Genomic DNA, 27,893 nt, shown 5'->3' with positions numbered 1-27,893 from the left:
GAAAATTTGGACCGATTGCAATACTTTCATTACTAGTATAGCTCCGCTATACTGTAGTAATAGAAAGTAAAAAAATATAAGAAACCTATAAGGTATCATATTAAGCTATAGCATTAGAGCTGAACATGAGAAGTATAGGTGATCTGAGACAAATTGGAGAGAAAGTAGGGCCCGAAAGTTTATATCGTGGATTTGGGAAGCTTTGAAATACTGTGGTGCTTTCAGATGGAGTGTGGATTACTGTGGAGCTTTCAGATAAAGACTTTAAACTTTCAGACAAATTTTGGGCTATCTTTTGTGGCGCTCACAACAACACTCAACACAAATATAATCTTACATAGAAAACGCAGGTTCTCGTTTCTCCACAAGGGTTCCAAACAAGTTTGAAGTTCAAACTTGGAACTTTCAGAATAAAGTACATAAGTACCTTTACAGATTCAGTTAGTTTCAGGTTTCAGCTAATTAATATCAACCTTAGCTGAGTAGTGTAGTGGTTGAGCGGTGGCTTCGGATCTAAAGAGGTTGGTGGTTCGAGTCCAAGAATCAAGTTATGAAGTTCAGTCAGTCAGTTATTTTACGAACTATTTCTTTATTTAGGTACTTTTTTTACTGGCTTTCTTTTAAGTGGCAGGATTCAATTCAACTTATTATCATTAGTTTATGAATTCAAGGACTTCAAATATGCTATGAATGGACAAGTTTGGTGGAAAAAGGAAAGGATTAGAACACAAATCAAATAGAAGAATTCAAAGATGAACAAATTTTTACGAATGCCTTCCTATCTTCTGTGTTGAAATCCTATAATAATGCCTTTGTTTGAAGAAAAAAAGGTATCTTGCCCAATGCAGTTACCCCAGAAGCATTAAAATAATGAAATTTGTTACCTCCTCTACAACTCTACACACGTCTTGGTCTCTTGTACAACACTTGACCTAATTTCAGCTAAACATTTAGTTCACCAGCTGAAAAGGATAGAAATCTATAAATCTCGAAAAATTTTGGGTATTATTTTAGAACAAAATTCACAAAGGAAATTAACGTATTTTGTTTTCTTCTCCGAACAGACACTGTGATTAATTCTAACACGTCCAGGGGAAAGATGAAATAATGTTTAAATTAAAACACACAGAACTCAGAAACAGCTGACCATTGAGAGTAGAGCTAATGAGCTAGGTACCTGAGATACTGAAAGTGATTGTTACACTCCAAATTGAATTCAACTTCATTGAGAGTGAGTAGAGCTAATGAGCTAGGTACCTGAGATACTGAAAGTGATTGTTACACTCCAAATTGAATTCAACTTATTATCATCAGTTTATGAATTCAAGGACTTCAAATATGCTATGAATGGACAAGTTTGGTGGAAAAGGGAAAGGATTAGAACACAAATCAAATAGAAGAATTCAAAGATGAACAAATTTTTACGAATGCCTTCCTATCTTCTGTGTTGAAATCCTATAATAATGCCTTTGTTTGAAGAAAAAAGGTATCTTGCCCAATGCAGTTACCCCAGAAAAAAAAAAAATTCGATTTCCAGATACGCTTTTTAAGATGAGAGTGTCTTACCTTGCCAGAATCAGATGAAAACTTGCAAGTGACTTAAAAGCAAATAAAATACTGCACTAAAATGGATTATTAAATGGGATAAATTTAAAAATTTAAAGGTAAAATTAAAACGTAAAAGTTGCTCCAGAGGAAACCTTTCTCATAATATTCACAAAATGATTTTTTTAAAGCTAAAATTGCCCCATCTCCTATCTTCTGTGTTGAAATCCTATAATAATGCCTTTGTTTGAAGAAAAAAGGTATCTTGCCCAATGCAGTTACCCCAGCCTATCTTCTGTGTTGAAATCCTATAATAATGCCTTTGTTTGAAGAAAAAAGGTATCTTGCCCAATGCAGTTACCCCAGAAAAAAAAAATTCGATTTCCAGATACGCTTTTTAAGATGAGAGTGTCTTACCTTGCCAGAATCAGATGAAAACTTGCAAGTGACTTAAAAGCAAATAAAATACTGCACTAAAATGGATTATTAAATGGGATAAATTTAAAAATTTAAAGGTAAAATTAAAACGTAAAAGTTGCTCCAGAGGAAACCTTTCTCATAAAATTCACAAAATGATTTTTTAAAGCTAAAATTGCCCCATTCCAGCTGATTCGATTTTGGCCCAGCTGTCAAACAATAGATCAGCTGATTTGAGAAAACAGCTGATTTCACAGCTGACTCATGATTGAGAAGCTAGCAACCCTTCCCCTGAAATTGTCATGCACATTGCGTTTTTTTGATAGTTCCACGGCGGTATTTTGGCCCAGCTGTCAAACAATAGATCAGCTGATTTGAGAAAACAGCTGATTTCACAGCTGACTCATGATTGAGAAGCTAGCAACCCCTCCCCTGAAATTGTCATGCACATTGCGTTTTTGATAGTTCCACGGCGGTAATTATTTAGGCCCGGGCTTATCAATTTTATTTAATATAAGAGTTAAAGCAATCTGATTGGCTAAATTTTTTGAATTTTTAAAAAAATCAACCAATTAGATAGCTTAATATAAGAGTTAAAGCAATCTGATTGGCTATTTTTTTTTAATTTTTAAAAAATCAACCAATTATATAGCTTAATATAAGAGTTAAAGCAATCTGATTGGCTAAATTTTTTGAATTTTTTAAAAAATCAACCAATTAGATAGCTCAATATAAGAGTTAAAGCAATCTGATTGGCTAAATTTTTTGAATTTTTAAAAAAATCAACCAATTATATAGCTTAATATAAGAGTTAAAGCAATCTGATTGGCTAAATTATTTGAATTTTTAAAAATCAACCAATCAGATTGCTTAATATAAGAGTTAAAGCAATCTGATTGGCTAATTTTTTTGAATTTTTAAAAAATCAACCAATTAGATAGCTTAATCCGTTTAAACTCACTTTGTGGAACCGGACCTTAATAAAAATGTTCTCCTATTGGTAAATAAATCTAGAGTGAGGAATGAATATCAATATTGTGGACTTAAAACCTACAGCAGGTATATGTTCTCTTATAGAATAGAGCTGTCTAGTACCTATACCTAAATATGACAGTTAAAGAGGGACCTCTGTCTGAATTTAAACTCGGTTTAATGATTAACTCTCGGATTAAACAATGTGATTCGCTAAAATCCGAGAGTTAAACTTAAACCCAGTTTAAACACAGATTGTGTTCCCAACCATTATTGGTTTAACTTTAATCCAAATTTAACTGTGCCCCTGGACAAGTTTTTCCCCCCTCTCAGTAGTAGGTAATGCATAGTACACATTTCAAACAGGTTAAATGTCTTCTATGCAAACTAAGGGGGGTTTTGCTTTGCCAGCCTAGTTAGCTTAGTTGGTAGCGCGCCTGCCTTGTAAGCGCTAGGCCGCGGGTTCGATTCCCGCCCGGGCCGGATTTTATCCTGATGGGATTCGTTCTCGGAACGGCTGGCTTTCTCCTATCCTGTCTTCTTCCTCTCTTCGATTTCGGGACGATAAGACCATAGCAGTTACAGTTCCCTCTGTCAAACCTCTTAAAAAAATAATAATAAAAAAAATAAATAAATAAATAAAAGGGGGTTTCAAGCATTAGGTAGTAGTAGGTACAGATTTTGAAACTTATGAATATGTACAATTTTTGTTCTACACTTGCTTACATGCTAAAAAGGTAATTTAATAAAAAAATATCTTTCCCCAAAAATTTCTTTAAACCCCCCAAATTTTCCCTCAAAAAAAAAAAAAAAAAAAAAAAAAAAAAAAAACTCGACTAGATAAAATTCCTTATTGCTTTCGAAAGACCAATCGCAACAACTTTTTGGATGTTTTCCAAACCAGACGGTCTGCAATCAACTCCAAGTTGTGTTAATGATTAATGCCCCCACTACATAGTGGAGTCACTATAACAACCTGTTCACATACACGATTTTTTCTTCGTCCAAAGTTACAATTTTTCCGATTTTTTTTTCTTCGTTGACAATGTGAAAACGCTCATTCATTTGTATACGCCTCGAAGCCCTCACGAAAAAAAAACTCACGTGACAAAATAAAATCGTTTCGTGCAGTGTGAACGGGCTGTATCGCTGGTAATCTTCACTTCAGCGGGCCCAAGGGGCATATTTTTATGAACAAAATACTGGCTCTCAAGCTGCACTGAAGCATCAATTCCAAACATCTGATGGTCCAAAATTTGTTTCAGTCTGACTTGAGAGCGAGAATTTTTTGTTCATAAAATGGTTAAATTTTTCTCTACCTACTTGTCTACATTTTTCACCATATCGCCTTTTTCACATTCTCTCTCTCTCTCTCTTCAGTGTAAGGTAACTAGGCGAGGTTAACGCCTGAGGCATTCTCTACCACCTAACCCAAGTGTTAAATTATCATGTGGTCAATTTCCCACATAAATGATGATAAAATTCCATGCCTCGGCTCGGATCGAACCCGCGGCCTCCTATTTACCAGGCAAGCGTCTTGACTACTACGCCACCGAGGCAGGTTCTCTCTTCCTTCTTCTCTCTGATGATCTTTAAAGCCTGATAAAATTCCATGCCTCGGCTCGGATCGAACCCGCGGCCTCCTATTTACCAGGCAAGCGTCTTGACTACTACGCCACCAGGTTCTCTCTTCCTTCTTCTCTCTGATGATCCTTAAAGCCTCTAAAATCTCTAATCTTCGTCTCGATCAGAGCTCAACTTCACGATGTTAGCCGAAATCAATCGGTAAATTTCCGAAAATTCACGAGTACAGCCGAAGTAGAAATCTTCGTCTCGGTTAGAACTCAACTTCACGATGTTAGCCGAAACCAATTGGTAAATTTCCGAAAACTCACGATGTCAGCCGAAGTATAAATCTTCGTCTCGGTTAGAACTCAACTTGACGATGTTAGCCGATCTCACTCGGGATTCCGAGAAGACACGATGACAACTTCGGGAATGTTCGAGGCCGAGTCTCCCTGATCATTGGACTGAGCGGAGACGGTAGACCGAGTGAAATCCACAGAGTCAACATCTGAAATAAAGAAATAAACGAAAAGAACAAAATTAAACAAAGAAATACCTATTACCAAGGGTTACTTTCTGGTGTTCTCGTGTTGACCCAGCACCTAAGTGGGAAGTATTATGCCTCTTATCGCACATCTGATGAGGGGCATACTAAGGAATGGGCATCCTACGACACAGACTACATGCGTCTAATATAGTAGTTAATTTTCATGTTCTGTTAATATGTTGTATTATCAATAAATGGAAACTTAAAAAAAATTAAAAAATGAAATAATGATGGTGGATTTAAAAAATGACTCAATCAGAGATTTCATTAATAGGAGAACTTTTAATGATCCAAAAAGGAGTAGTTAAAAAAAAAATCCTGTTTGGATTATTAAAAACTCCTTTTTGATCATTAAAAATTCTCCCATTAGAGGAATCTCATTAATTCATTGGTGAAATCCACCATAATAATACCAAAATCAAGTACCTCCATTGCACACAGACAGCGCAGATCGGCTACTATTGGCGCTCCGATAGGCGCTTCCCCCGATAGAACCGCTTGAACTATCATCATACTCCTCGGAGGCCGCGTTCACTGAATGCAGAAGGCCGACTGGATCCCGGGTCTGCGAGCTGGAGGCCACTTGAGTGTCCGCCGGGGGCTGTGTGGCCCCTCGGCCTCGCAGAGCGTTCATTACGCGACGTCTTCTATCCAAGATTGCCTCCTGGGAATGAATCATTACAAATTTCATTAGTAAATGGTTTCTTCAACTTAAATTGATGCCAAGAGCAAGTTAGTAGTGAAACAATAATAAAAAAGTGACCTTTTGGAAGACGAAATTAGGAATTCTTTTGCCTATGAAATTTTAGGTACATTGTCTCATTTCTTAAACTATTTCATTTGGTATCCTCTTAGTTTTTTTTTTTATTTTGTATTAACCTATTTTACGTTGTCCCCCTTTTTTAATTCAAGCAAGGTTTTTCTAGTTTATAAAATGTACACCTAATTTGTACCAAATACATAAGACCTCGTTTAGACTGCGGGAGTAAAAGGACTTTTCAGTCTCATTCTGGCAGTATAAACCGGGTATATTCTATTCTACATTGGGGGACATTTTCAAGTGGGTATCTGATTGAAGTTCTAGGGTAAATACTCAGGGGAATGACGACACTTACGCTCAAGGAGGCAAACGTTCCGCCGGTGGTCGGGGGTGGACTTTTCAGTCTCATTCTGGCAGTATAAACCGGGTATATTCTATTCTACATTGGGGGACATTTTCAAGTGGGTATCTGATTGAAGTGCTAGGGTAAATGCTCAGGGGAATCACGACACTTACGCTCAAGGAGGCAAACGTTCCGCCGGTGGTCGGGGGCGGGGCTCCGGGTCTGAGGAGCGGGGTTCGATCATCCGGTTCACTCTCCGAGTCCGAATCAAAGTACTGCCCCACCTCCCCCGGCCCTAGGACACTTCAATGTCACTGATCACTCTGTTTTGGATTTATTTCTTGTACCAGCATATCAAAATATGATTTAGATGCCTTTTTAATTTATTCGTTTTCACAGAATTTCTACATGAACTGAAAGACACACTGTAACCACTAGTAAAATGTAGACTCTATTTACAATATTATGAAAATAAGAAAAAATCACTCTGTTCAAATTTACATGCTTTCACTATTAGTTGAAGTTGTTGAATCAAATCACAATCTCATGCCTGTTGCAATTAAAGTTGATATCAAAATATTTCTCCACACTTTGTGTCCAACTCCCAATGGTGTTACACTTCATATTATCGAAAATCTGTTTTCTGGTTTGATAATCCTTTTTTTCAAGTCACTAGATTCCGATTTCTATTTTAGAATTTTGATTACTGACTCAATTTGGATGAAATATCTGTAATAAACAATGGGGAATGAATTTTGTTACAACATGAAAAACTACTAACACCTCTGGCCTAATTCCTGGAGGTGATTGTAATGTAGTACTTGCAGTTTACAAACTACAAATTAATTAAATATAGAAAAAAGAAAGCAAGCTACAATCTGCTACAATGTCTGGCTAGGGGACAAATGATAATTATATGTAGGTAGGTAGGAGGTACCTACATGTCAAAAATGAGGGGGATTTATAGTTCCTTAAGTTATAAACACTTCCACACACTTTTAAATTATAAACAGAAAGTTCTAAAATGGACTAAGATTAGAAAAACAAAAGGGTATTACAATGTGATGACTACCACAGTAGGTACACACAATATGATGATAGACTAACATTTTGTAAAATAATCTTTTGAGATATTATCAATATGTATTCAAATACACGTTTGTAAAAGCATGCCCTAGGTCAAATACGCATTACAGGGTTCAAAACAGATAAACATCAACTTTTGCAAAAGTAGAAGGTTCATAGTTCAAATAAACCTACAAAAAACCTCCTATCTATGTTGTTATGAGGACTGTGACGACCCTAAGTAAGGTACAGGGTATTTCAAAAACAGATCATTACAATGGCATCGTCCGTCAGGCACACTGCTTTGTAAACTTCTAAAAATGACAGTTTCACACTTTAAAAAACAAAATAAAAAGAAAGCAGGTGCAATGAAATCTCGCGGTTCAGGTGATTTTTTTTTAAATGCCACTTTTAGAGCGACTTTTTTGTCTAGTTATTTTTAACTTTATGTTCCTTTATGATTTTCTGCCGCGATCGACTTGAAATCAATCCTCGATCAATCAGTTGGGCAGCCCTGTTGTGTAGACTGGTGGGGTAAAGGGACTTCTTAGTCTCATTCGAGCAGGATAAACAAGGTATATTCTATTAATCTATTCTAGTCCAATACTCACAAATATCGCCTGCGGCGTCGCCGATTGCGCACGTATCGGAACGAGTTCGGGGTTTTTTTTTTTTTTTTTTTTTTTTTTTTTCGTTAAATGCCACTTATAGAGCGACTTTTTTGTCTCGTTATTTTTAACTTTATGTTCCTTTATGATTTTCTGCCGCGATCGACTTGAAAACAATCCTCGATCAATCAGTTGGGCAGCCCTGTTGTATAGACTGGTGGGGTAAAGGGACTTCTTAGTCTCATTCGAGCAGGATAAACAAGGTATATTCTATAAATCTATTCTAGTCCAATACTCACAAATATCGCCTGCGGCGTCGCCGATTGCGCACGTATCGGAAAAGCATGGAGCTCAGCATGCAGAAGAACGCCACCAGGACAAACATACAGAAGGCAAGAAACACGTCCTTGTTGACGTGAAACGTCTCGTCCAGCCACACATAGGTGCCTTCTACTTGGGCATTGGCGAGGAGAAGTTCCCCCGTCTCCTCGGATACAAACACAGCCGGGATGAGGATCCCTGTTTTATTCGTGTATGGCATGTGAACTGAAATAGAATAGGAAGTGTTAGAATAGAATTGGCGAGAAGGAGTTCCCCCGTCTCCTCGGATACAAACACAGCCGGGATGAGGATCCCTGTTTTATTCGTGTATGGCATGTGAACTGAAATAGAATAGGAAGTGTTAGAATAGAATTGGCGAGAAGGAGTTAAATAAAGAGTATTATGCTGAAAAAAAAAAGAACAAAATATAGATTGCACTCAGCATCCATTTCCCCTCTCTTAAGCGAGATGTTGAAGATGTCACTCAGGAGTAGCATCTCAGGGTTTTGATAGTGTTTGTTTTGTCCGCTAGTGACATCAAGGCATTCCCCCACTCTTCTTTATAATTTGTGAAAAAACTCAAATGCTGAGATGATGTTAGAAAATGCTCTGGCATCAATGATGAGGATTAAAAAAGTGACCGTGATCAAAATTTCAAACAAAATATTCCAAAACTTAGCTAGGATTGAACCCATGTCCTCCTCCTCAACTGGTGAGTGTCTTGACCACTGCACCACTACATGGTCTTTAAGTAAACCCCTGGCAAAGTTCTTAAGTAAACCTGCCACAGATGGGATTTGAACCCACATCCTACACTTGGGCAATTTTTTGAATGAAATCATCTTACATTCAAAGTGGGGGGGAGATGAGGGAGGGAGGGAGGGAGAGAGAGAGAGCTCTCCATAAACTTACCTTCAAAAATGTAAAATAAAGAATTCAAATTTATAAAATGTGAACACAAAAAAAAGGTGAAAGAGTTTGTGGTTATCTTTGGCCAAGTATTTTTTTGTGGGTAGGGTTTTCACAAAGTTTATGACTTTAAAAAGACACTTCAATGGAGGGAGAGAGAGAGAGCTCTCCATAAACTTACCTTCAAAAATGTAAAATAAAGAATTCAAATTTATAAAATGTGAACACTGGGATTTGAACCCACATCCTACACTTGGGCAATTTTTTGAATGAAATCATCTTACATTCAAAGTGGGGGGGAGATGAGGGAGGGAGGTAGAGAGTGAGAGAGAGAGAGAGCTCTCCATAAACTTACCTTCAAAAATGTAAAATAATTCAAATTTATAAAATGTGAACACAAAAAAAGGTGAAAGAGTTTGTGGTTATCTTTGGCCAAGTATTTTTTTGTAGGTAGGGTTTTCACAAAGTTTATGACTTTAAAAAGACACTTCAATGTCACTGATCACTCTGTTTTTGATTTATTTCTTGTACCAGCATATCAAAATATGATTTAGATGCCTTTTTAATTTATTTAACTATTTCAAATGCCTATTCCTGTCGACTGTTCTATTAAAATCCGAACGAAATGTATTTCCTATTTCCTCACGTTCCATCACACTACCTACGTTTCAAAAAATTTTCATCTGGGGAAATTTGTTTTTGAGAAAAAACCAATGTTGCCCGATTGTCACAGTCAAAAAAATAGCCGTATTTTATTATGTGACTTTTTTTTATTGACCAAACGAAGTGAAGATCTACGTTTTTATGTCGCTTGCCTTTTAACTTGCATGAAATGTTTACCTACCTACCATGCTGGCACTGATCGCGTGGTACGCGCATTTAACTCTACGTTTTTATGTCGCTTGCCTTTTAACTTGCATGAAATGTTTACCTACCTACCATGCTGGCACTGATCGCGTGGTACGCGCATTTGTATTACTTATCTACTCATTTTCCTCACAAGGCTGAGTGGGCCCCGCAACAGCCAGTCACGGAATCAATATCATTTGATTCATTTTTGCATTATGCAAATTTTTTGACCCCGCCGGGAATCGAACCCGGATCGTTTGGGTATGGATTTCAACATGGACGGTGGAAGTCTGAGGAGAAAAAACACGAAATGTTGGTCAGAAAAGTTTTAAAAAGCTAAAATCTATTATCATTCTCTACTTAAGATTTTAAATCACCCCAGGTAAGGTAGGTACAGGGTATTCCGTCAGGCACACTGCTTTGTAAACTTCTAAAAATGACAGTTTCACATATGTGACTTTTTTTTATTGACCAAACGAAGTGAAGATCTACGTTTTTATGTCGCTTGCCTTTTAACTTGCATGAAATGTTTACCTACTATACCTACCATGCTGGCACTGATCGCGTGGTACGCGCATTTATATTACTTATCTACTCATTTTCCTCACAAGGCTGAGTGGGCCCCGCAACAGCCAGTCACGGAATCAATATCATTTGATTCATTTGCATTATGCAAATTTTTTGACCCCGCCGGGAATCGAACCCGGATCTTCCGCGTGCAAGGCGAGTGCAGTTACCAATCAAAATTAATCAATCAATCAAATCTCAAATTCTTTGTGGTAAAGCGGAGCTTTTTCACAACTTTTGTGAATATCACAAAACATTACTAAGTGCCTCCTTTGCAATCAATTTCCATATTTCAATACTTTTTACACTGGTAATGTCGCCACTGGTCGCTACTCGAATCAAGTAGCTACTCAATTGTCCTCACGAGGACCAAAAAAATATATCGATATATATCGATATATCGACGAAAAATATATCGATATATATCGGTTTTCGATATATCGCAACATCCCTAAGATGATGTTAGAAAATGCTCTGGCATCAATGATGAGGATTAAAAAAGTGACTAAGCACAGAGCCGAAAAAAACCTCGGCCCCACCGGGAATCGAACCCGGACCTCCTGCGTGCAAGCCTAGTGTGATACCCACTCGGCCAAGGAGGTTGCTGAGTGCAGTTACCACTCATCATCTATGACCACTACGCCATGGGAGCTGACAAAAAAGTCATACAATAAAGTACGGCTAATCAGTACGGTTTGTCAGTTTGGCAACATGGCTATGGTCGAGTTTTTTTCCATTGAGAACCGAAAATCCGTTTTTAAAAGTGACTTAGCACTTACAACAAAGCAGAGGTGAGGTGCTACTCTCCAAGGTAACTAGGTATACTGGCAGATTGGTAAGTTACTATAGTACATCTCAAGATGACTTACTCAAAGCGTTTGAGTCCACATTATGTACAATCACAGCCGAGAAGTTGGCTGCCTGGGCATTGCGTACTTTTTGCTCGAATGTACAACCGTAGCGCTTTATGATGACAAATAGACTGTCCCGATCTGCAGGCACCATCTCAGTGCATCCATCCGCTGGTGAGGCAGCCCTTAGAAATCCCTGGAAAATGAGCCAAGGGGGGAAAAAGGACTTGAAAACTTGAATAATAATTAAGGTTACCACTCTGGGCTGTATTGTAAGGCCCATTCCCACTTGTCGTGAGTTAATTTAAATGAGTGTTCCAACTACACAAGACAGGCCAACCAAAAGCAATGGACAAATGATATCATTGCAATTTGTACTTGTTTCTTGTAAAATATACGAGTCTTTTGTTAATAATGTGGGGGTAAAGGGCCCTTCCGTCCTATCTTATTAGACTGTCCCGATCTGCAGGCACCATCTCAGTGCATCCATCCGCTGGTGAGGCAGCCCTTAGAAATCCCTGGAAAATGAGCCAAGGGGAAAAAAGTACTTGAAAACTTGAAAAATAATTAAGGTTACCACTCTGGGCTATATTGTAAGGCCCATTCCCACTTGTTGTGAGTTAATTTAAATGAGTGTTCCGACTACACAAGACAGGCCAACCAAAAGCAATGGACAAACGATATCATTGCAATTTGTATTTGTTTCTTGTAAAATATACAAGTCTTTTGTTAATAATGTGGGGGTAAAGGGCCCTTCAGTCCTATCTTACCAGGGTAAACAAGTAGAATTCTAGAAAGGAACTTGAAAACATGTACTTGTGCTGTCACTTAAAAAAATACTATGTTGTCTCTATCTATTATTTCAATGCTAATTTTCTCCTTTTTAAAAATACAAGATAACTATCTTATTAGGGTAAACAAGTAGAATTCTAGAAAGGAACTTGAAAACATGTACTTGTGCTGCCACTTAAAAAAATACTATGTTGTCTCTATCTATTATTTCAAAGCTAATTTTCTCCTTTTTAAAAATACAAGATAGATAAAATTGCAAAAAGTCCATTACCTCAAACCCCTGGAAAGGAATTCCAGGGCCATCTTCGGACAGGTAATCGTCAAACATGAATAGAATTGTAGTGTTGTTGTACAGATAAATTTCTCCATGAACAAACAGTACACGAAGCAAAATCAACACAAATAAACGCCCCAATGCCATTTTGACTGTAAAATAAAAACATGAAAATCTTAGTAGTCAATTACCTCAAGGCCTGGGAACAGTAATCCAGGACCATCTTCGGAGAGATAATCATCAAACGTTCTCATGAACAAAATTGAATTGTTATTATACAGGTAAATTTCTCCTTGGACAAACACAACTTGGAGCAAAATCAACACGGACAATTGCCCAAATGCCATCCTGTCTGAAATCAAAAGAACAAAATAATAATAGTACTTATTTGAACTGCTCAACTCAAGAGGACTTATACTCCAGCAATAGGCTACTACTTTGAATTGTTATTATACAGGTAAATTTCTCCTTGGACAAACACAACTTGGAGCAAAATCAACACAGACAATTGCCCAAATGCCATCCTGACTGAAATCAAAAGAACAAAATAATAATAGTACTTATTTGAACTGCTCAACTCAAGAGGACCTATACTCTAGCAATAGGCTACTACTATTATTGTGATCAAATCAAACGTTCTCATGAACAAAATTGAATTGTTATTATACAGGTAAATTTCTCCTTGGACAAACACAACTTGGAGCAAAATCAACACGGATAATTGCCCAAATGCCATCCTGACTGAAATCAAAAGAACAAAATAATAATAGTGCTTATTTTAACTGCTCAACTCAAGAGGGCTTATACTCCACCAATAGGCTACTACTATTATTGTGATCAAAATTTCAAACAAAATATTCCAAAACTTAGCTAGGATTGAACCCATGTCCTCCTCCTCAACTGGTGAGTGTCTTGACCACTGCACCACTACATGGTCTTTAAGTAAACCCCTGGCAAAGTTCTTAAGTAAACCTGTCACAGATGGGATTTGAACCCACATCCTACACTTGGGCAATTTTTTGAATGAAATCATCTTACATTCAAAGTGGGGGGGAGATGAGGGAGGGAGGGAGGGAGAGAGAGAGAGCTCTCCATAAACTTACCTTCAAAAATGTAAAATAAAGAATTCAAATTTATAAAATGTGAACACAAAAAAAGGTGAAAGAGTTTGTGGTTATCTTTGGCCAAGTATTTTTTTGTGGGTAGGGTTTTCACAAAGTTTATGACTTTAAAAAGACACTTCAATGTCACTGATCACTCTGTTTTGGATTTATTTCTTGTACCAGCATATCAAAATATGATTTAGATGCCTTTTTAATTTATTTGTTTTCACAGAATTTCTACATGAACTGAAAGACACACTGTAACCACTAGTAAAATGTAGACTCTATTTACAATATTATGAAAATAAGAAAAAATCACTCTGTTCAAATTTACATGCTTTCACTATTAGTTGAAGTTGTTGAATCAAATCACAATCTCATGCCTGTTGCAATTAAAGTTGATATCAAAATATTTCTCCACACTTTGTGTCCAACTCCCAATGGTGTTACACTTCATATTATCGAAAATCTGTTTTCTGGTTTGATAATCCTTTTTTTCAAGTCACTAGATTCCGATTTCTATTTTAGAATTTTGATTACTGACTCAATTTGGATGAAATATCTGTAATAAACAATGGGGAATGAATTTTGTTACAACATGAAAAACTACTAACACCTCTGGCCTAATTCCTGGAGGTGATTGTAATGTAGTACTTGCAGTTTACAAACTACAAATTAATTAAATATAGAAAAAAGAAAGCAAGCTACAATCTGCTACAATGTCTGGCTAGGGGACAAATGATAATTATATGTAGGTAGGTAGGAGGTACCTACATGTCAAAAATGAGGGGGATTTATAGTTCCTTAAGTTATAAACACTTCCACACACTTTTAAATTATAAACAGAAAGTTCTAAAATGGACTAAGATTAGAAAAACAAAAGGGTATTACAATGTGATGACTACCACAGTAGGTACACACAATATGATGATAGACTAACATTTTGTAAAATAATCTTTTGAGATATTATCAATATGTATTCAAATACACGTTTGTAAAAGCATGCCCTAGGTCACATACGCATTACAGGGTTCAAAACAGATAAACATCAACTTTTGCAAAAGTAGAAGGTTCATAGTTCAAATAAACCTACAAAAAACCTCCTATCTATGTTGTTATGAGGACTGTGATTCACAATAATCTCAGGGGGCTGAGTTTATTTATTTATTTTTTTTTTTTTCTATTTTGACCTGATAAAAAATCCATGGTTAAAATCCACAAATTACACATGCAAATTGTGTTAAAAATAATAGTCACAGGACATGAATAGTATTTCATAGAACATCCAGAACAATACTGGTATTTTTTTTTTATTATTATTATTCTTAAATTAACATTTTAAATATTATCTTTTGCTTTGAAAGATTGTTTATATTATTCTTGTTCAATATTGTTAAAAAATAAAGTTGGTACCTACTTGAGGGGAAAAAAAATCAGATGTCACATCAATGGAAAATTTCTACTAAAAGGAGGTGTCACAAATGAGCAGTGACCAGTGGGTTTATGGGGTTAGGTTAAACACAAAAAGGAGCTTTCTTTTTCATTGTCATGGGTTCTGAATAATTACCAAGATAGCTGTTGCAGTTCATTCAAGTGTTTGGACTATTGGAAAGGTTGGTGTTGAGAACATACACCTGAAAACCTGTCTAGCTGGGAGACGTTAAATAGGGAGTAAACCAGGCTTAGTCTGGCTGGGGGACTTCCAAATGTCAACCCAAAGCAACCACCCTAGATAGGGCTGATTGAGAGGCTGACTAAAAAACACCAACCCTGTCTGAGCACTGGAGAAGGCAAAGAAAAAGAAGAAGAGGTGTTGAAAACCTACAAAATTTGGGCTGTACACATTCCTACACTTTATACACAAGCAACACAACCAACCCAAATCAGCTGAGTTTAAATTAAAATCAGTCATATTGGGCTGTACACATTCCTACACTTTATACACAACCAACCCAAATCAGCTGAGTTTAAATTAAAATCAGTCATGTTGGGCTGTACACATTCCTACACTTTATACACAACCAACCCAAATCAGCTGAGTTTAAATTAAAATCAGTCATGGCTCATTATTGATAGGTACTCTATTGCTATTTTTCTACTGTCAGAGATATGTATGCTGGAGTTCTTGGAATTGAAGCACAGGGGTTGACAGAAGTCTTATCTAGCATCACCTTATCACAAGAGTTCTTTCCCATCACTGATAAGTCTGATAACAAAAGGATAGATCCAGAACTTCGTAACATGCAACGATAACAAAGAAACAAAGGACATGGGAGCTACTTACCAAAAGAGCACGGGAAATTCGGGAAAACTATTTCAAATACCTATTCCTGTCGACTGTTCTATTAAAATCCGAACGAAATGTATTTCCTATTTCCTCACGTTCCATGTTCCATCACACTACGTTTCAAAAAATTTTCATCTGGGATATGCCACTTTTAGAGCGACTTTTTTGTCTAGTTATTTTTAACTTTATGTTCCTTTATGATTTTCTGCCGCGATCGACTTGAAATCAATCCTCGATCAATCAGTTGGGCAGCCCTGTTGTATAGACTGGTGGGGTAAAGGGACTTTTTAGTCTCATTCGAGCAGGATAAACAAGGTATATTCTATTAATCTATTCTAGTCCAATACTCACAAATATCGCCTGCGGCGTCGCCGATTGCGCACGTATCGGAACAGCATGGAGCTCAGCATGCAGAAGAACGCCACCAGGACAAACATACAGAAGGCAAGAAACACGTCCTTGTTGACGTGAAACGTCTCGTCCAGCCACACATAGGTGCCTTCTACTTGGGCATTGGCGAGGAGAAGTTCCCCCGTCTCCTCGGATACAAACACAGCCGGGATGAGGATCCCTGTTTTATTCGTGTATGGCATGTGAACTGAAATAGAATAGGAAGTGTTAGAATAGAATTGGCGAGAAGGAGTTCCCCCGTCTCCTCGGATACAAACACAGCCGGGATGAGGATCCCTGTTTTATTCGTGTATGGCATGTGAACTGAAATAGAATAGGAAGTGTTAGAATAGAATTGGCGAGAAGGAGTTCCCCCGTCTCCTCGGATACAAACACAGCCGGGATGAGGATCCCTGTTTTATTCGTGTATGGCATGTGAACTGAAATAGAATAGGAAGTGTTAGAATAGAATAGAATGGGAATGCAGTAGGCTACTACTATTATCGTGGTCAAATTCTCAAATTATATTGAGGATAAAATTCCATACCTTGGCTGGGATTGAACCCTTGATATTGATAAATAAAAATAATAATAATAATAATAATAATAATAATAATAAAATATGAGGTCATGATCAAAAATAGGAAATAGGATAAAAAGTTTTTTGAAATTTCTTATCAATTTTATCAGTTATTAAATTTACGAGGCGATAGTTACCTGTGTTCTAGGTCCAGGTGTTTCTCTCTCTAGTTTTCCTCCAGTAGAATCACTGCTCATTATTATCCTTGGAAATTATTGCTGTCCCAAACAACTTGCAAGTAGAAAGAAAGAATCAATGGAAGAGATTTCATAGGTCCATCTACTCGAAGGATTTGAAACATATTCTAGCTATATTCAAGTCTCCCTTGTGATTGTGGTTTTCATTTGTGTGAAAACTGGAAGGTTTCCTTTATGTATCATTTTATGTGTTAAATTGTGTGTGTTTATTACCAAAAATGTCTTCTGCTGCCATTAAAACGGTATTGTTTGTCTGCGGGTCTTATAATCCCCCGACAAACATGCACTTGAGAATGTTTGGTGAGTAGCTATTATAAGACTGGTGGATTTTACAACCCTACCCATATATTTGTAACTAAGTCACTTGTCTAGGTACTTTGTAATGTCCATTGAGTAGCTATTATAAGACTGGTGGATTTTACAACCCTACCCATATATTTGTAACTAAGTCACTTGTCTAGGTACTTTGTAATGTCCACTGCTTGTTTGTAAGTCCTATCTTTCCGTCACCTAACCCCTGGGTCTATATTATTGCATTGTTGAGGTTTGTCTTGTCAACATGGGACTGTAAATCCAATGATAAATGAAAGCGGTAAAATTCAATATCTATTATCCCAGATTAAGAATATTGTAAAATATAGTTACCTACTCTAGACTTTTCATTTTGTAACAGTATACTCAAAATTGTAAATAAATGTTATTTTTCAGAACTAGCAAGAGACCATCTCTTCAAGCTGGGTCACACAGTATGCGGTGGTATCATGTCTCCTGTACATGACAAGTACGGGAAGAAGGATTTGGTGTCTTCCAAACATCGGTGTGAAATGGTCAGACTAGCACTGGAGGACTCAACATGGATCAAATTGTCGGAATGGGAAGCACAGCAATCAGAGTGGACTCGCACACGAGTATCCTTGGATCATCATGAGGTGATCAATCGACATGGATCAAATTGTCGGAATGGGAAGCACAGCAATCAGAGTGGACTCGCACACGAGTATCCTTGGATCATCATGAGGTGATCAATCACTTTATTATTTTTACATTAAAATTTATTTGGTCAGCTGTCGGTACCTAAAACTATATTTATACAAAAAACAATGTTGATGTCTGAAAACAATAATGGACTGATGAGATTTTTTTTTTTAAAGTAAAGATTGTACATATCTTGGAACCACTTTTGCATTACTTCAAGGTCTCCATTGCTACAGCTCCTTCCATCAAGCCTCTTCATTGCTCTTTTTTTCCCTAACTTTTTTTTCCATTAGGTGCTTTAACAATGTTTTGTGCATGTCGTTTGCGCTGTTTCCCCAACTTTAACTTTATGTTAACTTGAAATATTACTTAGCTCTCATTAATCAAGAAAAAAAAAAATCTACCAGGATGATTATTAACTAAGAAAAAAAAAATTCTTCCAGGATGAATTGAACCAACAGTTGGATGCTCAGTGTACAAATAAGACTGATGTGAAGCGAGCAAGACATGATCAGCACAATGGTAGTCCAAGACGGAAAATACAAGTGATGTTCCTGTGTGGTGTGGATGTTCTCGAGAGTATGGCAGTGCCCAATCTATGGTCGGCAGATGATGTTAGTATCTCCAACTTTTTAAGGGACAACAGGGACTTTTTTCACTTCACACCAACCCTATTTAAGTAAGGAGAGGCTAGGAAGAAGAAGATGAGGAGGGACTTTTTATTCACTAGATACAATTAGATTGGTACCATGTAGACTTGTATAAAATTATGTAGGTAGTTAGGTACCTACCTTGTAGACTTTAAAGGTTCCAAATTTCATCAAAATTGGCTAATTGATCCAGAGTTATCATGGAACAAATGGATGGACTAAAGGAAAAATGGTCATGAATGTCATGATAAACTTGGAAATCATCAGCATTTTTTTTTTTTTTACTCATTTTGATTGCAAATATAACAACGGTTTGGTTTACTTTCTACTGTTCTCTTGTTGACCCAGAACCTAAATGGCAAGTATTGTGTCTCTTCTTGCCCATCTGATGAGAGGCATACTATGGGATGAGTTATCATGGAACAAATGGATGGACTAAAGGAAAAATGGTCATGAATGTCATGATAAACTTGGAAATCATCAGCATTTTTTTTTTTTTTACTCATTTTGATTGCAAATATAACAACGGTTTGGTTTACTTTCTACTGTTCTCTTGTTGACCCAGAACCTAAATGGCAAGTATTGTGTCTCTTCTTGCCCATCTGATGAGAGGCATACTATGGGATGGGTAGGTATGCTATGACACAGACCACACGAGTCTAATGTAGCAGTTGTTCCATTGCTGTGAAATAAACACTCATCTTTACTATGGGATGGGTAGGTATGCTATGACACAGACCACACGAGTCTAATGTAGCAGTTGTTCCATTGCTGTGAAATAAACACTCATCTTCTTTTTAAATCATCCACTGAGAATTTTTCCTCTACATTCCATCTCATTTCAGATAAATCACATAGCGGGGCACCATGGTATAGTTGTGATAACTCGTGGTGATACAAATCCCGCTAAGTTCATATATCAACACGATATTTTATCAAAACATATGAACAAGATAATCATTGTGAACGAGTGGATAAAGAATGAAATCAGCTCAACCTATTTGAGGCGGGCCTTGAGACGAGGTAATACAACTTTCTATTTTTGTTTTTTTTTTTTTTTTTTTTTTAATAATAATAACACAGGTAACTTATCAAATTTATGTGTTAATGTGTAGATGCTAGTAAAAAAAAACACTTATTGTAGTAAAGGTCGTTTGCGCTGGCAATGTGCTATTGCCATATTAATTAAACATAAACTCTCTCGTATTCCAGGTGATAGTATCAAGTACTTAATAAACGACAAAGTGGAGCAGTATATTTATCAACACGGACTCTACTCGGTTGTGGAAAGGTAAGTATTCCCTATGTAAATAGTGTATGAGGTTATGTGTACAGATGGGATAGTATTGAAAACCAATTTTTACTATTATTATGACTGTTTGTCTTCCATTGTCTTATTTTCCGCTTTTCTGAGTGAATGATGATTTTCTTCAATGAAAATCTATTTACTGCTTCTCTTTCTGGGACAATGTTGGGTGTTGGGTTGAATTCAATTTATCAAGTGTGTCAGAAGGCATGCAAAAGTCAAGAGTTTGAAGCGCCATGCCACCCCGGCCTTAATAACATTAAATTTACATCCTCAAGAGAATTTAGGGCATGACTTGTGTTGTTTTAAATATCAATCTTTTGAATGATGTTGGGTGTTGGGTTGAATTCAATTTATCAAGTGTGTCAGAAGGCATGCAAAAGTCAAGAGTTTGAAGCGCCATGCCACCCCGGCCTTTATTAACATTTAATTTACATCCTCAAGAGAATTTAGGGCATGACTTGTGTTGTTTTAAATATCAATCTTTTGAATGAATAACCAATTTGCTATTCCTGTTGATTTGAATCTGGGGAAATCTTGTTGGATGGGCGATTTTGTCATTGACTTCAACATTCAAATTGTTGGATTTTTTTTATTTTAAGATCTTTGGGTAGGTACTAAAATTATAATATGTAAATAATTCCTGTTGATTTGAATCTGGGGAAATCTTGTTGGATGGGCGATTTTGTCATTGACTTCAACATTCAAATTGTTGGATTTTTTTTTTTTAAGATCTTTGGGTAGGTACTAAAATTATAATATGTAAATCAGTATGTAAAATGAAATTATTTCATTCTGGGAAAAGCGTATAAACCCTGTATGACGTCTATTTTTTCGAGAGTATCTACATACTAACCCTAAAATAGTAAAAAAAAAAAAACATCCAAGGTACGAACTTTGCTTTACTTAAGGTTATAAATTCAGTGCGATTGTCTTAAACAAAAATGGACGTGGCATACAAGGGATCCAGAAGAGGCTGCCTAAGATAATAATAGGTTATGAATTAATAATCATCAGAAGTATGTTGAAATCTCGCCTTTCTCTCTTACTAACACGGGCCTTTTCTCCCTCTATTTGTTTGTTTCTCATCACTCCACAACTCCACCCAAACAAACATCTGATAACACTTTATATACCATCACCGACACAAACACGTTCGAAAAACTACCCCCGTAGTCCCCACCTCGAAGTGTCACCGATTCTCGATCTCCTCTCCAACCTCAACAACAACTTTCTTCCGAACGGCTCGCCCGAGACACATGTGAACGCGCCCCGAGACACTTGTGCGCAGCCGGCGTCAATGCACGCGCACAGCAAACAGCAGCGCGCTCTATCGAGGTCTAACAGCTCGCGGGGTACCCTCAAGTCGAAATCCAAGGTAAGAGCCACGGCGTCGGGTGATAAGTACGACCGCGTTGAATTTGTCATACAGGATGGTGTGATCAATGTGATTAGCGATAAGGAGGCACAGGTGTGAGACCACCCGGTAGATTTTTGGAACGCGGCACTTTGTTAGAATAGAATAGAATGGTAGTAAATATTAAATGGTGTTTTATTGAATGGCCTGTTTGGCAAATGATTCTGAGGAAATCGGTATCACATTATTCAGTATTCTATTTACAACATAGTTTACCTATTTAAATAGTAGTTAGGTGTGAACCTCTGTATTTGATTTCCTTGTTCTCTGTCGAATTATTCATTCCTTTGTGTTTTTTGTTATCACTGTCTTATCAGTTAAGAGCTGGCCACAGATCGTTTTAAATCCATGTGAATTTTGCCAAATAGAATGTGAAGTATATTATTGAACAGTCACCTATTTTATTTTATTTTTTTTTATGGATTTAACATTTACTTTAAAGCTGGTAGGGTTTTTTTTTATAGTGATGGGGGTGTCGGAACCTAACCAAAGAGAATGTCGATCAGTCAAGGAACACTTACCACAAAACTAGTGTCCTGGGCGGAGTTTTATTAGGTCGTCCTGAAAGATCGTTTTTGCACTGGTCATTTGTGGCTAGTGGATTGTTTGGATTGAAACGTTATTTCAGTCCCAAGGGTAGGTAGGTAGGTCAAAGACTTCGATCATTATTCTTCTAACTTATGGGTAAAGATGTAGTTATTAAACAGGTACCTACCCAACAAGATGGAACTAGCTTTACCTACTAGTAGGGAATTAAACTAATTAAAGATTGAAGGGATATGTACCTAGTAGGTACCTACGGTAACGATCTACGATCTTAAAGAAGTGGAAAATGAAATTTAGTTGGAATGGCGGTAAAATTTTAAAGATTCAAATTTAGACTGCCATGTTGCCGGCGTTGTTTCTTGTTGCCGTCACAACCGCAAAATTAAGAGCTGTGAACGCGGCTTGTTGGCAGTCTGAGCTGCCCTTCATAAAATGCTCGTTTTTTTTCGTTTTGGATTGGAAAGATGGAGGAGTGCTAAACTGCTAAACTTTTTCCAGTTTCCTGAACTCGTTTGGATTTTTCTAGTAAAAAGTTCTGAAGATAAATTATTCACCAGGAATACTCAAGCCACAGTTAATTGTCATACAAAAAATAGTATAACCCGTTGATACATTTAAATTAAATTCATGTAAGTAAAAATTTCTTATTCCGAACCTAAAAGACAGACATCTATTGAAAACCTCTGGGCTAACATGAGAGGCTTACGAAATTTTGAAGATTTCATTGATAGTACGCTCTCTAATAGATAACCTTTTGTCTTTTAAACAGAGAAAGACACAGTTTTGAATTTTGATGTATTCAAAACCACACGCTTTAAGTTTTACCGGGATGTTATCCCATAAAACCAGACCAAGGTTGAAATGAAAAATAGGCCTGTGCCTGTAAAGGGTTTGTAAACTAGGAAGAGGCAAACGTACAAAAAATAGTATAACCCGTTGATGCATTTAAATTAAATTCATGTAAGTAAAAATTTCTTATTCCGAACCTAAAAGACAGACATCTCTTGAAAACCTCTGGGCTAAAATGAGAGGCTTACGAAATTTTGAAGATTTCATTGATAGTACGCTCTCTAATAGAGTAATAGATAACCTTTTGTCTTTTAAACAGAGAAAGACACAGTTTTGAATTTTGATGTATTCAAAACCACACACTTTAAGTTCTACCGGGATGTTATCCCATAAAACCAGACCAAGGTTGAAATGAAAAATAGGCCTGTGCCTGTATAGGGTTTGTAAACTAGGAAGAGGCAAACGGTCCCTCCCCCTACCTGTGTCAATTGAAAAACAAGCTGTGTCCCAGCTCAAAATATGACTTTCGGTTGATTGTTTAGGCTGATAAGGAATGGGTTTAATAATGGCTTGGTAAACTTAGGCCCCTAATGGATATTTTGGTTACAATCATTGTTTAAACATTGACAAAATCAAAGCTTTTCCATCAAGCTACCCATAAACTTTTAAATAATTTATGAGTAATATTAGTGTCCAAATTCTACCTTGTCACCCACCTCTAATATTTATTTAAGAAGAAAAGGAGAGAAAAAAAAATCAAGCTTGGCTATTTTTTCAGACCCAACTAGATTAAACGCCGGCAACATGGCAGTCTAAATTTGAATCTTTAAAATTTTACCGCCATTCCAACTAAATTTCATTTTCCACTTCTTAAGATCGTTACAGTAGGTAGGTACCTACTAGGTGCATATCCCTTCAATCTTTAATTAGTTTAATGCCCTACTAGTAGGTAAAGCTAGTTCCATCTTGTTAGGTACCTGTTTAATAACTACATCTTTACCCATAAGTTAGAAGAATAATGATCGAAGTCTTTAGCCTATCCTTGGAACTGAAATAACGAGGCAAACGGTCCCTCCCCCTACCTGTGTTAAATGAAAAACAAGCTGTGTCCCAGCTCAAAATATGACTTTCGGTTGATTGTTTAGGTTTAGGCTGATAAGGAATGGGTTTAATCATGGCTTGGTAAACTTAGGCCCCTAATGGATAATTTGGTTACAATCATTGTTTAAACATCGACAAAATCGAAGCTTTGCTTCATGGAGGCTAGCCCATCTGATGAGAGGCATACTACGGGATGGGCATGCTACGACACAGACCACATGCGTCTAATGTAGCAGTTGTTTCATTGCTACGAACACTCATCTTAAAAAAAATAAAAAATCAGTTAATGGTTTCTTCAAATCAAATTGATACCCTTCTCGCCCATCTGATGAGAGGCATACTACGGGATGGGCATGCTACGACACAGACCACATGCGTCTAATGTAGCAGTTGTTTCACTCATCTTAAAAAAAAAATTAATCAGTTAATGGTTTCTTCCAATCAAATTATTTCCAAGGAGTGTGTCTGAAGGCATGTGATGTGTTCCAATCCACTCGCGACCCCTTCTCATTCTCATTTCATTTGTTCTCCCTAGGAACTTCTGTCCATCAACTCCACGAAGCCGCCAATATCTAAAGCGAAAATCACGGGCATTGTGAAGCTTGCACTGAAAGCGACACATTACTACAAGTATGTCGTGCAAAGCGTTGAGAAGTTCATTTGGAAATGCAAAAGTCAGTACAAGTTGCCTGGCCTGTATGTAATCGGTGAGTGGAACCAAGTTACCAATGTCTCATTGATACCCAGGAGTGTGTCTGAAGGCATGTGATGTGTTCCAATCCACTCGACCCCTTATTCTTATTCCATTTCTTCTCAGGAACTTCTGTCCATCAACTCCACGAAGCCGCCAATATCTAAAGCGAAAATCACGGGCATTGTGAAGCTTGCACTGAAAGCGACACATTACTACAAGTATGTCGTGCAAAGCGTTGAGAAGTTCATTTGGAAATGCAAAAGTCAGTACAAGTTGCCTGGCCTGTATGTAATCGGTGAGTGGAACCAAGTTACCAATGTCTCGCTGGGGGACGTTAAACAGGGAGTAGACCAGTTTAGTTTGGCTGGAGGCTTTAAACAGGGAGTAGACCAGCTTAGTCTGGCTGGGGGACTTCAAATAGGAAATAGACCAGCTTAGTCTGGCTGGGGACTTTAAACAGGGAGTATACCAGCTTGAAATTTCGCTGGGGGACGTTAAACAGGGAGTAGACCAGTTTAGTTTGGCTGGAGGCTTTAAACAGGGAGTAGACCAGCTTAGTCTGGCTGGGGGGCTTCAAACAGGAAATAGACCAGCTTAGTCTGGCTGGGGAACGTTAAACAGGGAGTAGACCATCTTAGTCTGGCTGGGGGACTTTAAACAGGGAGTATACCAGCTTGAAATTTCCTTGCTAAAGAAATAGCAAAGGTTGGGTGCGAAGGGCATCCACTCGTAAAATTTGTAGCCAAATTCAAATGTCAGCCCAAAGCAATCACCCGAGTTAGGGCTGATTGAGAGGCTGACGAAAAACGCCGACCCCGTCTGTACACAGAAAAAAGAAGAAGACTTTACTGTAGATATTTCCTACACGAATTTTGAAATTTACAATGAAAGTCTTTTCTCAATGAATTTTGTTTATGAATGATATCCCTTTCAGACGCAATCATACACCAGGCGAGGCTTCAGTTCAAATACAAAGATGTGTACGCGCCTAGGTTTGCACGGAATTTGTATCGTACGTTTGGTTACGTGTTTCAATGTCCTGATGAAGATCGAAAGAAGGTGAGCCATTGTTTTGTCTGATACATTATATCTGATTTTTTGTCCTTTAGAACTCAAATATCTCGAGAATGGAATGGACTTTTTTGTGCGATTCGTAGAAACTTAACCCATTCTTTAGGGCTGTTCGCCCCTACACCTAAGCCTGAGATTTGACTTTTTGTGTATGAACCTTTGGGCGATAAAATGTTCTTCATAGATTTTTGCAAAGATCTATGTACCTACATAGGTTTTTCCCGCAATAATACCTAATTTTAATCTACTATTGTATAAAGCTGTGTTCACACCTTGTCGACGCAGTCGATCGACGTCGACATTGCCTCGACAACATGATCGATCGAGGCGTTGACTAAGTGTGGACACAGCTTAACTGTTTTGTCTGGGTCTGATCCGTCAAGTAACTTATTATTACTTGTTGGTAAAAATAAGTTTAGAGTGACAGGCACCCTGTATCATAAGTACATAGAGTGTTTTAGCGCGTCTGCCTTGTAAGCGCCAAGTTGCGGGTTCGATTCTCGGCCGGGGCGAACTTTCTCTCAAACCGATAAGGTTCGTTCTCCGAAAGGCTGGCTTTCTCCTATCCTGTCTTTCTTCTCTCTTCGATTTGAGGACGATTAAACCTTTGTTGTTAAGGTGTGTCACACATAGTCGAGCGATGTCGACTGAACTGTCCACACTGGATCGATAACATACATAGTTTCTCCTCGTCGATCGACTAAGTTTGGACACACCTTTACAGTTCCCTCTGTCAAATATCTTCAACAGTAATGTATTTACAATACCCATAATACAAAGGTCTTATAACATTATGACCTTTAGTATGGGTAATCTAACTTTAACTTGAAGATAAGTAATCCATCTTCAATGTTCAACACAAATAAACTCCCCAATGCCATTTTGACTGTAAAATAAAAACATGAAAATCTTAGTAGTCAATTACCTCAAGGCCTGGGAACGGACGTTAAACAGGGAGTAGACCAGTTTAGTTTGGCTGGAGGCTTTAAACAGGGAGTAGACCAGCTTAGTCTGGCTGGGGGACTTCAAACAGGAAATAGACCAGCTTAGTCTGGCTGGGGGACGTTAAACAGGGAGTAGACCAGTTTAGTTTGGCTGGAGGCTTTAAACAGGGAGTAGACCAGCTTAGTCTGGCTGGGGGACGTTAAACAGGAAATAGACCAGTTTAGTCTGGCTGGGGGACGTTAAACAGGGAGTAGACCATCTTAGTCTGGCTGGGGACTTTAAACAGGGAGTATACCAGCTTGAAATTTCCTTGCTAAAGAACTAGCAAAGGTTGGGTGCGAAGGGCATCCACTCGTAAAATTTGTAGCCAAAATCAAATGTCAGTGAATTATTTCTGGTCAGCTCCCATGGTGTAGTGGTCACAGCGCTCGCCTTGCACACGGAAGACCTGGGTTCGATTCCCGGCGGGGTCAAAAAATTTGAAAAAAAGTCGAAAAAAATCATGCTAATGATTGATTCCGTGACTGGCTGTTGCAGGGCCTACTCAGTGAGGGAAATGAGTAGCTACATATCAATGCGCATAGCGACTGGTGCCAGCATTTTAGGTAAACATTGGGTATTGGTATTATTGAGATATTTGGAAACTCCTATAATGCTGCAGTGAGCACCAAGATTGTGATATACATAATAACACAAAGAAACGGTATTTATTTATTTATTTTACTTCCCTCAGTTACTGTACAATTTTCCTGTACAATCCTATGTATCTATTTGTGTCGTTTTTCAATTTTCAATGGTCTTAATTTAATGTTCAATGTTATTTCTACAGGTACCCGTAGTAATACAAGCTCTAGCAGTGCTGACGTCACAACATCACATATTAGTTCCAAATTCAACCTGGACGACATTAGTTTGCCGTCTAATCTAAATGAGATTCGACTACCCCCACCCCCCTCCAGTATGCCTCCCCTACCGGATGCCCCTCCTCCGCTCCCTCCCCCCTCTTCCGGCGTGGACCTGACAGGTAAGGAAGGGAAATTGTTGACAGAATCAGCCCCGATTGGCCCCAAGTAGTCGAAAAACGACCACACTACCGGATGCCCCTCCTCCGCTCCCTCCCCCCTCTTCCGGCGTGGACCTGACAGGTAAGGAAGGGAAATTGTTGACAGAATCAGCCCAGAATCCAGATTGACCCCAAGTATTGGACAGTCGAAAGGCTCGGATAGTATAGCATGCTGCGACAACGAATACGAAGTAAAAACAACGATAGTTTTTTTTCTCTCTCTTCTTCTTCTTTTTTAAGTAGCTTTACTACTTATAATGCAGCGTCAGCTCCCATGGCGTAGTGGTCACTGCGCTCGCCTTGCACGCGGCAGATCCGGGTTCGATTCCCGGCGGGGTCAAGAAATTTGTATCATCCAAATGATTGATTCCGTGACTGGCTGTTGCAGGGCCC

The 27,893-nt window shown here is 37.8% G+C and overlaps 3 protein-coding genes and 1 long non-coding RNA gene across 5 annotated transcripts; 2 read left to right on the top strand and 2 right to left on the bottom strand.

The window, feature by feature from the left end:
• Nucleotides 1–4,631: 4,631 nt before the first annotated feature.
• On the bottom strand, nucleotides 4,632–6,774 carry LOC103519562. The gene is made up of 4 exons (XM_026831023.1): nucleotides 6,701–6,774; nucleotides 6,324–6,453; nucleotides 5,474–5,711; nucleotides 4,632–5,008 (listed from the first exon to the last, which is right to left on the bottom strand). Exons 1-4 carry the CDS (start codon nucleotides 6,772–6,774, stop codon nucleotides 4,893–4,895), a joined length of 558 nt encoding a protein of 185 aa, XP_026686824.1. The 3' UTR covers nucleotides 4,632–4,892.
• Nucleotides 6,775–8,103: 1,329 nt separating this feature from the next.
• LOC108253728 (receptor homology region, transmembrane domain- and RING domain-containing protein 2-like) lies at nucleotides 8,104–15,910 on the bottom strand. 2 transcript variants are annotated; one of them, XM_026831021.1, is made up of 5 exons: nucleotides 15,774–15,910; nucleotides 13,490–14,051; nucleotides 12,578–12,738; nucleotides 11,339–11,516; nucleotides 8,104–8,369 (listed from the first exon to the last, which is right to left on the bottom strand). In XM_026831021.1, exons 3-5 carry the CDS (start codon nucleotides 12,731–12,733, stop codon nucleotides 8,119–8,121), a joined length of 585 nt encoding a protein of 194 aa, XP_026686822.1. In that variant the 5' UTR covers nucleotides 12,734–12,738; nucleotides 13,490–14,051; nucleotides 15,774–15,910; the 3' UTR covers nucleotides 8,104–8,118. The 2 variants fall into 2 exon arrangements, with proteins under 2 accessions (XP_026686822.1, XP_026686823.1); XM_026831022.1 differs by lacking the exon at nucleotides 12,578–12,738 and adding an exon at nucleotides 12,384–12,538.
• An 895-nt stretch (nucleotides 15,911–16,805) lies between these two features.
• On the top strand, nucleotides 16,806–21,401 carry LOC103519561 (nicotinamide/nicotinic acid mononucleotide adenylyltransferase 1). Its single transcript, XM_008484648.3, has 6 exons — nucleotides 16,806–17,243; nucleotides 17,652–17,872; nucleotides 18,362–18,532; nucleotides 19,414–19,591; nucleotides 19,781–19,859; nucleotides 21,051–21,401. The coding sequence occupies exons 1-6, from the start codon at nucleotides 17,162–17,164 to the stop codon at nucleotides 21,349–21,351; spliced, it is 1,032 nt and encodes a 343-aa protein (XP_008482870.1). The 5' UTR covers nucleotides 16,806–17,161; the 3' UTR covers nucleotides 21,352–21,401.
• A 3,147-nt stretch (nucleotides 21,402–24,548) lies between these two features.
• Nucleotides 24,549–25,425, top strand: LOC113471683. Its single transcript, XR_003394287.1, has 2 exons — nucleotides 24,549–24,716; nucleotides 25,356–25,425. It is a non-coding gene; the product is annotated as an uncharacterized LOC113471683 (long non-coding RNA).
• The last annotated feature ends 2,468 nt before the right edge of the window (nucleotides 25,426–27,893 follow it).

Source organism: Diaphorina citri, unplaced genomic scaffold, assembly GCF_000475195.1.
Source record: "Diaphorina citri unplaced genomic scaffold, Diaci psyllid genome assembly version 1.1 scaffold2800, whole genome shotgun sequence".
In the NCBI taxonomy this organism is placed as follows: domain Eukaryota; kingdom Metazoa; phylum Arthropoda; class Insecta; order Hemiptera; family Psyllidae; genus Diaphorina; species Diaphorina citri.
The sequence above is the reverse complement of the archived record's forward strand: the minus strand, read 5'-3'. Positions and strand labels throughout refer to the sequence as shown.